The 10,953-nt window shown below is 39.9% G+C and overlaps 1 protein-coding gene across 4 annotated transcripts in view; it reads right to left on the bottom strand.

The window, feature by feature from the left end:
• The window catches only part of PBX3 (PBX homeobox 3), a 210,938-nt gene extending 200,017 nt beyond the window's left edge, over nt 1–10,921 (bottom strand). The window contains exons 1-2 of one of the 4 annotated variants that reach the window (XM_078061774.1): nt 10,293–10,921; nt 9,279–9,352 (exon numbers count right to left, since the gene is read on the bottom strand). In XM_078061774.1, coding sequence (XP_077917900.1) covers nt 9,279–9,352; nt 10,293–10,492 — 274 coding nt within the window. In that variant the 5' untranslated portion in view covers nt 10,493–10,921. The remainder of the gene's footprint in view (nt 1–9,278; nt 9,353–10,292) is intronic. The other 3 variants (XM_078061775.1, XM_036112903.2, XM_036112906.2) reach the window with 3 other exon arrangements.
• Between the last annotated feature and the right edge of the window lie 32 nt (nt 10,922–10,953).

Raw genomic sequence — 10,953 nt, 5'->3', positions numbered from 1 at the left:
CTCCATAAACCCAACCATTCCTGTAATGTATCGCCTTATCTAGCACACAATCATTTCAAACACAACTTTTCATGTTAGTATAATTTGTTCAAAAATGGTAATAAATACATCCATGAAGCCAGAGAAATCATTGCACAATCTATTGTAACTTGTTCTTACCAGTACTGACAGTTAATCCTAAACCTAAGATCCAATGTAAAGGAAAATAAAATATTCCGATATTACTTGGTTTAATTAAAGATATTCATTATACACATACCTTTTAATGGACAAACGCTCCCGATCAACATTATAAATAATCTGGGCCAACTGCAGAGTAATGTCTGTGAACAATTATCACAAAACTAAAACATGGATAGCTGTCAGTTGGTGGCAGAATTCTTGCTTTCATAATAAATATAAAATCAATTTCCTGTTCTAGTTCCTATTCCAAGTTGAAAATGATATATCTGACTATGAATTCCAACTACCTTCATCCTTAGTGTTTTTTTTTTTTTTTTGAAAGAAGTGTGGGGGGAGAAAGAAACTTATGAGACCACCTAAGTCAATTCTTCATTTGAGGACACTAAGATAGTAAAGTTTCTACATAATATCACATATAAGCTTGCCATTTCACTTATAAAATTCTTTTAAATACAGTGATTTCCCCCCATCAAATGCCAATCAAGTATTTCAGGAGTCCCTCTCGATAATTTCTCTATAAATTCCTATATGCAAGGCTTTTGTACATTTGAAAGCCTGTAAAAACCTTTTATTTAAAAAATAATAATATGCAATTTCAAAAGCTTTTTGTTCCCATTTCAATCAAAAAATAACTTCATACACTTTAAATGAAATTTTGCGAGTAATCATAGACTAATGAGGATTCATTGATTTAACTAGTTCAGGGAGTCTGAGAAGGGAATGAGAATTTAAAGTAAGCAAGTTATTTCATTTAGAAGACCAGCTAATATGCAGGTACACTAAGTCCTCTTTACTGAGAAATGTAATCAGGACTTTTGTCTCAGGAGAGACTCTCATTGCCCTCTCTGTGTGCACATTCCCAACTCCTATTAACATTAACAGGCACCACACATGCACACACAGGAGATGCCAGCCTTGGTAGTGTGTATGCATGGCAGCTGTGGTGACTAAATAATCCATATGGCTCTGAAGAGAAGTTATGGTTTTACTAGGTCTAAAGTCACAGCCACAGTGGTGGAATTCAGACACTAGAACCAAGCCTCAATATAAATGCTTTATCCAAACTCTCTCCTATCTAACCCCAGCCTGGTAGCAGTTAAGGGCAGGGTTTTGCAATTCTACTTCTAGCAGTGGTTTAGAAGAGGTAAAAAAAATAAAAAAAAAAGTTCCATGTTTGAGAAAATCTTAAATTCTTCACGGGCCCAGAGAAGTTCTGTCCTCCTCCCAGACCACCACTCCAATCCGCGTATTCATTCATGCATTTCCCCCACAAAATACAGAAAATCACACAGGAGCTTTACAGAGAGAAAAATCAAAGGTCTGGCTTAAACCACCACAGTCAGCAAAATCAGAGTCAAGTATGAAACTCAATCTTCAACATGAAAATCAAAAAATGCACTGATCTTATACAACACACATATGCTGAAATGTAAATTCCACAGGTGTGTAAAGTGCAGAGTATAACCACTAATTCTAATTGTTCCTGCTTTTAGGTATTGAAGTCATAGTCTTAATGCTCATTTAATAGAGTTTCCTGATGCCCAAGTCAACAACTTATTCCTTCTTTCCCTAGTGAAGAAAATATTCTTGTGAAGTTCAGTTTAGTGAAGACATTACTGCACAAACACACACAAGTTTACACTCTGAAAAGAGGTGATAACAGTTTACTAGCCATGTTGCTGAAATTAGGCTTTAGAAAAAAAAGACTAGACGACACATAATTCTTAGTATGCTTTCATATAAGAGAGTACAATAAAAACTTCCTATTTGTATCTCCAATTAGGTCAATTAATATTCAGAAAAATTCTGTAACACCATGTTTCAGTAATCATAAGAGGGGGAAAAATACAGCAATGTTCTAGAAGCTTCTCTAGACCTTTCAATCAATTTTATTTATATGCAAAACCAAGAGAAACTAAAAAAAAAAAAAAAAAAAAAAAACAAAGCTCCTCCTGATGCTAAAGCTCTCAATTTACTGACAGGCAAATGGCTTCATGCTGCCACTTAATCTCATTTCTTGCATAATGCCCTCTAATTAGCATATCAAAGTGAATTAATACTTCTAGGGCATTAGCAATGGGGAAATCTGCTCCAGGCTCACAATAGCAGTTAAGAGAGAGCCAAGAAATCCTCAAAAACACCACAAACCACTTTGCATTGCAAAACTGTTCAATTTATTTATCCTCTCTCTCTAAACACTTTTACCGCACACTGTTTTAGTACTGTTCACCAAACAAAATGATAATTGCCAAAGTTACCAGCATCTGTAATGCCTGTTTAGAATCTTAATTTAGATTATGTTGCAGATAATTTCTATATGCAACCATTTGTTCTATTATAAATGTTAATATAGAGACAGTGGAAATGTTGACATTCTCAATTAGTTAATTTGAATTTGAAATAAAATTTTATGGGATTTTAAAATTTATGAATTTTTTAATGTAAAAAGCCACCTGCTGGACTCTGATGCCTAAGAAATGTGCTTTGAAAACTGATGTATCACATAAAACAAAACAAACACACAAAAAAATCATTTTGCCATAACATATGTTGAGTCTCCCAAATAATGGTTTAAACATCGTGAGGAATCATCAGCATTAAAAGGATTACATTGTATACGAAGTCCTCATTAATATGATCATACAAAAAGGGTTATTGTTCAAAATAGCTTTTTTTAAAGCAGTTAAACTCAAGAAAAAAAAGTACAAAACTTTTAACAATTATTTTTATCCATAATTTATTTTAATTGTCTTCAGTCCTATCAGCTATCATGTAGTCAGTCTAAAAAAAGAAAAAAAAAAAAAACCAAAACCATGCCAGTTCAACTTTACACATTCTATCACACCATTTTTTGCTACAGATACACTCAAATGTAGTACCAAAGCAAACTACCGTTATCATCAAAAACTACAAACATATTATATTTACAGAATACGTCTATAAAAAATAATAAAGAAGAGATTCTGGTTACTATTCTACCTACAAAGGCAATAATTAGAATTAAGTTTGAAGATTATTGAAATTTATTTGAACATGTTCTGTGTCTGAAGGCATAAAAAGATGCTTTATTTTTTCAGTGACTCGTTCAAGCATTGCTTATTAATTTATTTGCTAAATATAACAACACTATCACCTAGCTGTGATAGCAATTTGTTTGATTAACTTCTGTAACTTTGTAAAAAAATCTAATAGCCAGGTCTGAGAACTTCAACCAACTTACACTACATAGTGATGTAAATTACTTACCCTCTTCATACTTAAAGACTCAAATGGCCTACTGAAGTAGAGCAAATGCTTGAAAAGGTCAACATGAGGGGGTGGGGGGTGTGCAAGCTTTGTTAGTCAGTTACTACCTAAATCATGCTGATCACACTGATAAATGGCTAAAACACAAGCCTGCTGAGAAAACAAATAAAACATTATTCTCATAGTGTCAATATTGAAATAATAAATACCTAAAGATGTCCACATGTACCTGAATAGAGGAAAAATAGTCTAAAATCTTTATTTAATTTTATGTGTTTGTGCTGATGTTTTAAGTATTTATTCTGAATAGATACCTCAATGGTATGAGTATAAAATAAAGTGGTGACTGATTTAGGGTGTGGTTCATGAAATGCGGTTTCAATTCTTTATGACCATACTTCATATAACAGAACTTCATTCTGTATAATGCCACCATAAAGTATCAAAATATAAATACTCCAAGTAATATGTTAAACTTAAATCTGTCTTGGAAGAAACCTTTTACAAAATTTATAAATTGAAATCTAAAAGTACAAGTTAAATTAATTAAAAGGGAAAGGATTATGGTATGAAAGATGTACACAGATATATTTTATGAAAGCTGATGAAACACTAAGCTCTTTAGGGCAAATCAGGGCTTCCTTTGCTACTGTATTAATATACTTCTGATTAGGAATAAAATTATGTAAATTAATAAAATAACATAGTAAAGTCCCAAGCAAAAGACCAAAAGTACATAAATCTGTAATAAAATGAACTCCACTAAAACAGAGGCATGAAAGAATTACTGGCACAGATCAAGTTAGTACTGACAAGAGGTTCAATATATTTTTATTGGGAAGGAAAAAAAAGGGTTTTAAGATATCCTCATATTTTTAAGATAATATAATACTTGATACCGTAGATCATGAAGTTCTAAACCAGGATGGTAGGAGGATTTTTTTGTAGATTTTCTATGAGTATGTTGCATGTATTGTCTTAAAAGGATAAGAGAGGTAGAGTAAGAAAGTTAGCAAAACACCACTCTTTTACATTCTCTTCAATACCTCCTTAAGAAGCTACAGTGAGTTATACAAATCTATAAAAATAGAAAAAAAATTCAATAAAAATATTCTTAAATTGCTTTAAAGAAAAATTTGTGATAAAGCAATATAATTTACGACATTTCTAAGATATCCTGACTTTATATTTTTTCCTGTTTATTTAATATTTCCAATGTAAACAAGACATGTGTCTAAAACGGATATGAAATTTAAAATGTTAAAAGTCCATTAAAATTTGCTTCAAAATAATTTTGAAAGGGTGGGAGTTACAGAGAAAACAAGACTGGCCAAGTGTTGCTAGCTGCTGAAAGTGGGCAATTAGTTCATGGGGGTTCAAGTTTCTCTTCCCTCTACGTGTTTTTTATGTTTCCTGTTGTCCATAATAAAAAGTTTTTAGAAAGCTAGAAAGTAAGTTCATTTAAAACACAAAAATGAATCATGTATGGAACGGTGCATTTGCTTTTAAAAGTCTGGGACAAATAATGATAATTATATTGGAAATACTGCAAGAGCAACTTAAAAGAATACATGCAATATGTACAATAGCACTTAGTCTCATGTATAACAATTTTCATCTTTCCTGTTAAATTTTCACTTCATGGAATATTTGGTTTTTATACATTGGGAATTAAAGAATTACATGGCACTATACAAAGAAAAAGAACAAATTTTAATATTGAAGCATTAAAAAAAAAAAGAAAACAGAAAAAAGACTCCAATGAGTCTCTAAGCCTGTAGGGTCAGAATTAAATAGAGGTTCACTGAAAGCACTGCTCTGTCCCTCTGAAACCTAGTCATACTGATATCACTAAAGATAAAAGGTTTAATCATATATATCACATTCTAAATGCATATAAAAACTCACATAACAAGCTACATTCTTGATCCAGTTGTGATATCTAAAATGCTTATGACTTGTTCGGTGGGGGGGGGGGGGGGTCCTTTAAAAGTAAAGCATTTTTAAGAGTCATTTTCTTCTCTTTAAAATAAAAAATACTTCAACCAGCCCAACCAGCCAAGCAGGCCTTTCTCTTCCCCTGCGGACACCTCCTGCAGTAGAGAAGTTCATTAAGTTTTATGATCTTCCCAAGTCAGTCCTGCTTATAAGCCTCACAAAGGCCACAAATCTGGCAAACCATCATGTATGCCATTAGACATTACTAGTAAATGAACGCTATTTAGGGTTTGTGGTGGCAATAAATCAGAGTTTGGTTGGCAGCTATCAACATAGAGTATTTTAACCTACCATTTAGAAAGGAAAAGGTTGTGTTGATTTTTTTTTAATACAGAACAGTTTTTTCACAATACAATTCAGACTATATACGAAAATGTTGGATTTTCATTAGAATTTTTAAAAATACATTTATTTCTCAAAAAGAACCATTTTCTTCATTTGAACTCTCATAATTAAAGGCTTTGGAAAGAAGGCAGATTTGTGAGGATGGAATATTTCACAAAGAAAAGTACTTCAACAATCAGATTAAGGTGGCCAAAAAGATGTGACGGAATGCACCAAAATAAGTATGTAGGTGAGGAGACCTCGGAGCATCAGGGATATTTAATAAGACATAGATGGTAAAATATGACTAAAAAGTAATTAAGAGGAAAATCTTAACATATCAACAATTATCTCGCTGGTTTCTTAGTTTAAAATAGAGAAATATGTTGATTTTAAAGCCTATAACTCTTCAGTTGCTTTCAAACTGCATAAATATCACAACTCAACTAGAGATGACGTTTCTACTCAAAAATAACTGTACAATGGATTTTACAAAACAATACATTTTCAAGAAAAGGCAAGCACCTCATAGTAAAAGTATACTTTCCCTACCTCTGAACAAGAAAATAATATAATTGTGGTAGATTACGCATTTATCTGTCAGAAGGGAAAAATACCTTTTCATATTTGGTAGGAGAGAAAAAAGATGTTTTCCAAACTAAATCCCTCATGTGCATCAGAACTGGCTATGTTCACTGCCTGATCAGAAACCTCAAACTCTACTGGCAGATATATAAATACGGAATTTTTTTTAAATGATTTTGTCTTATTTTAGGAGAATCACAACTGAAATGACATTATCCATTGAAGTGACAGTTTTCCCCCCCACCTTCCCACTAGTCAACCCCCTACCCCTCCATTATGCAGAATAGAGTCATCACATAATGTTCCGGTTTCTCTTACAAATGACTAGGTAAACTTTCTCTACGTTGCAGAGAATTAATCTTTGGATACTATATTATTAGATTAAATAAAATGGTCTAAAGAAAAATCATTATGCAATATACATATATTCTACAATGCTTATTTTATTAGTTCATGATGTTTCCAAAGCAGAACTATGGGAACAGATGTGGGGAAGAAGGGGGGAGGCCTGGAATTTGCTGCCCCGCTTTCTTTGCCTTGGTAACACTAATGTCTACACAGATGTTTTATTTCAAATCAAGGATACTAGGTCCTGTGTCCCTGTCTCCTTCTAAGACTAGTTTTGGAGGGTGAGGTGGAGCTATGGGTAGTAGGGGAGAAAGGAGAGGAGAGAAAGAGCTTCACCCCCATCAATCATTTGGTACTTAAATCCCATCCCTCTCGAGCTTAGAGAGGCAGGCAGGAAGATGCCTCAGCCCAGTCAGCCGCCTTTACTCTTTGTCGGCTGCTGGCTTTTTACAAAAGAGATAACGTGCAAACTTGAATCTGCTGGCCAAAACATAAAAAGAGGATCTAATTTACAAGTTATCACTGAAAGCCTCAGAAACAATTTTCAAAACACAAAAATTTCCTTTGTCAGCTACCTCTTGCTTCTTAAATAGCAAGAGCCCTAGCAAAGCTCTCTCTGCCAGTAATCCCAGACTCTGAAAAGACTTGTTTCTTTTTCGTAACTCACCTTTGACATGAGGCTGACTATACTTTCCTTTCAGAATGGTGTAACTAAGTCTTGTGCAAATAAGCAACTAGAGGACTTATGCCTCCTAATTGAATTCTGCCTGCTGCTAAATGTCTAAACAAGAAAAGCAGTTTGCTGGGTTTGGTTCTCAAGCTGGCTAGGCCAAAACTTTAAAAAGGCAAAAAATAAATAAATAAATAAATAAATAAATAAATACAAATAACGAGATGGGGGTGATAGGGGAAGAATATCAATCCCGTCTCCCTAGTAATATAATGCCGTGTAAGTTGAATCAATCTTAATATTCACAACATAGTCAATACCCCAGTGCTTAGCTGTCAGCAGAAACTGAAGTGGAGCCCTGATAGCAAGAAAATCCTTGGACATTAAGCAACATAATTTACTGAGAATTGTACACTTTTAGGCTTGTAAACTAAGAATCTTCAAGATTTAATGCTTGATGTCTTATTTTATAGTCAGATCTACCATTTTAAATCACAATGCTTCCTAAAGGTAGCTAAAAATCAACACAGAGTAAGTTAGTAATTTAAAATGCCTATGGTTTTCAAAATGTAAAATCTATCTTTAAAAGAATCACTCAACATTTACAAACCATGAATACTATGTGAATGATAAGCAGGAAAACTACTCTTTAAGGATCTCAATATTTTCTGTTAATTATGGTTTTAGCATATATTTTAATAGGTAGCAATAATCCATCATCTTCTCTTGATTACTTTTAGAATCAGAATAGCATTGCAGAGTGAAAAATATGTTTAAAAGGAGGACAATTCTCCTACCAACTAACGTGTATATTCAGTGTGCTATCATTTGTGCACTCGATTTAAACACAATGACTTTTAATCTTTTAAATAGCATCACTTGGATATTGGATATTGCTATATCCTGGACTTTAACTCTCTCTTCTATGCCTCAACTTAAAAAACAGCAACTTTATAATACCTTATAGCTAACACACACACACACACACACACACAAATCAACAGTAAAGCTTGCTTAATGCACTTTTTTTTGCCATATACAGGGCAGATAATGCCAAATCCGAACTAAAGCATCTAAATTAAATTTCTAATTCCACTTGAGTTCCTACTATCACCTCAAGGCTAAAATACCTTTAATTTTAAAAAGTCTAACAAGAAAATTAAATTGAAATGAATTGCCAGAAATTTGTCTGTTTTTGTAGTTTTTATTCCAGCACTTCTGTAAAACCTGTCTTCTCATATGTTCCCTGCTTTGAACACTTCAAAAATTGTTTAACCTGCTAATGTGAACCTTTTTCTACTTTATAAAATATACTAAATATATTTACAATGTAATGACTTCAAGCATAAAATTTAATGAAAGTAGTAATAGATGTAATACATTGTATATGCCTAAACACATCATTACCCTTTCTTGCTCCTTAAAAGTAGCCTTCCCAACTAAAACACTAATTCAAACATCCTACTGGAGTCTGTTCAATTGCATCTATTCTTCGATCTGTGGAGCTGAAGCTTAGGACTGTCTAAGTAAAACAAAGTTCGGGCGATGCTTCTCCCGGGGACTCGGTCCCTGGCATCCAGTCTCCCGTTGCTCCTTTTAAAAACTGACATACAAACAAGGCGAAAAGGAGCGGGAGAGGGCGGCCGGCGCTCCAGGGCCCCCTCCCTGCCTGCAGCCAGGGCCGGCCGCCTGGGGACAGCGACCCAGCCCGGTCCGCATCTACACTTCATTTTATACCAGGAGCGGAACTGAGAAATCGACTCCAGATTTATTGCAGTTTTTTCTCAAGACCAGGAGGTGGGAAGGAGAGAATGATCAAAGATGGCGGTGCCCAAAAGCAGCAGCTCTCAACTGGAGAGTGGAAGGAGTAGCTCTGACCCCACCTCGGGGGTCTCCAGGCCCACTACGGGGCGCAGCCTCTTACCTGTTTTCTCTTTGATCTCACACAGGACGCTGAAGAGCGCGGGTTTCATTCTGTGACAGTTCAGGGCATGTTTCCTAAAAAACAAATAGCAAAACACAAAGGTATTAGCATCACCTATGGAATAATATGGCGCCTTCCTTTAAGTTAGACCCAAGATTTAATTCCGGCCCTCTATTTTGGAAGGCTCCTTGGAACCATGGCAAGTCAACAGAAACTCAAGTTGACTACTTAGCGACAGCCCGCAAGCTCCGGCGGCCAAAGATCCAGCCCGAACCAGGCGCGACCCATCTGCCCGGCAGGCAGCTGCCTCGCCGACCGAAGGGCGCGAACCCGCGCGGGGAGCCTAGATAGCGGGGCAGACGACGGCGACCCGGGGGAGGGGACGGCGCGGAGGGACTCCCGCGTCCGCCCTCCGCAGGGGGAGCGGGCACGGCGCCGGCGACCGGCCGACTACGGCCAGCGGGCGGTGACAGCTCGGCAAAGTTTGCGAGGCGGCCCTCCCTTCCCCGAGAACTTGGCCGCCCGCACCCGGACCCGCCAGGGAACCGCCCATCACCCCGCGCCCGCCCGGCTGGGGCGGCCGCCCGCACGGCGAGGTCGTCCCGCGGCCAAGTGGAGCCCGGCGCCGCGACTCCGGGACGGAAGAGAAAGTTGCACTTCCCGCAAGTGCGGCCCGGGGCCCTCTCGGGGCGGCGTGCACAGGGTCCAGGCGGGAGGTTTGAATCCGTGGGAGGGGGCCGGGCTGCGAGAGGGCCGGACGGGGGAGGGCAAGAAAACCACAAAATCCTCGTGGCACCAAGTCAGTCCCGTGCCCCGAGAGCAACTTTGCCGACTCCCGCCCGCGTCGAGGGGTGCGGGCAAGTCCCCCCGAGGCCCTGGCAGGCGGCCGGTTTGCGGAGAAAGTTCCCTGCCCAGAGCTGAGGCCCCTGCCCCGGGCGCCACCCCGGGCCCCGACTCGGCCGCGGGCCCGGCTCCCGCACACACACAAAAGATGCTTAATGAGACGAAACCAACTTTGCTTGCGCCTCGTCCAAGCTCTGGTCGGTGATGGTCATGATCTGGTGGAGGATGTCGCCGATGTCCTGCTTCCTGCCGTCGCCGTCCGCCCCTTCGTGGCCGTGCGGGGGAGGCGGCAGGGCCATGCCCCCCTGCACCGAGTGGCCGGCCAGGTTCACCCCGGCCAGAGTCTGCAGCATCCTGGATTGATCGTCCATCCCGCCGCGCGCGGGCGGGAGCGGGCGGCGGCGGCGGCTGAGGCGAAGGCTGAGGCGGCGGCGGCGGCGGCGGCAGCGGCGGCGGCGGCGGAGGCGACGAGGGAGGAGAAGAAAGAGGGGGAGGGGGAGGGGGAGGCGGCCGCGCGCTCCCCGCCCGCGCGGGGAGGGGGCGGCCCGGCCGGCGGGGCCCGCGGCTGAGGCGGTGCAGACGGGAGCCCGGCTCCGGCTTCCGCCGCCGCCGAGGCTCAGGAGAAGCGCCGGGCGGAAGCGCCGGGCTCCGCGGCGGTGGCGGTGGCGGAGGCGGAGGCAGCGGCGCCCGCTGCCCTCACGCGGCCGCCGCGCCGCCTCCGCGCCGCCGCGCGCCCCGCCGGGCGGCCCCGCGCAACTTGCTCCTCAGCGCCCGCCGAGTTGCCGGGACGCCCGCCGCCCCCCGCGCCAGCCTGCGCACTCCCCTTCCTCGG

Source organism: Halichoerus grypus, chromosome 14 (assembly GCF_964656455.1).
Source record: "Halichoerus grypus chromosome 14, mHalGry1.hap1.1, whole genome shotgun sequence".
NCBI classification, from domain to species: domain Eukaryota; kingdom Metazoa; phylum Chordata; class Mammalia; order Carnivora; family Phocidae; genus Halichoerus; species Halichoerus grypus.
Note: the sequence above shows the minus strand (reverse complement) of the source record. Positions and strands in the feature narration are given on the sequence as shown.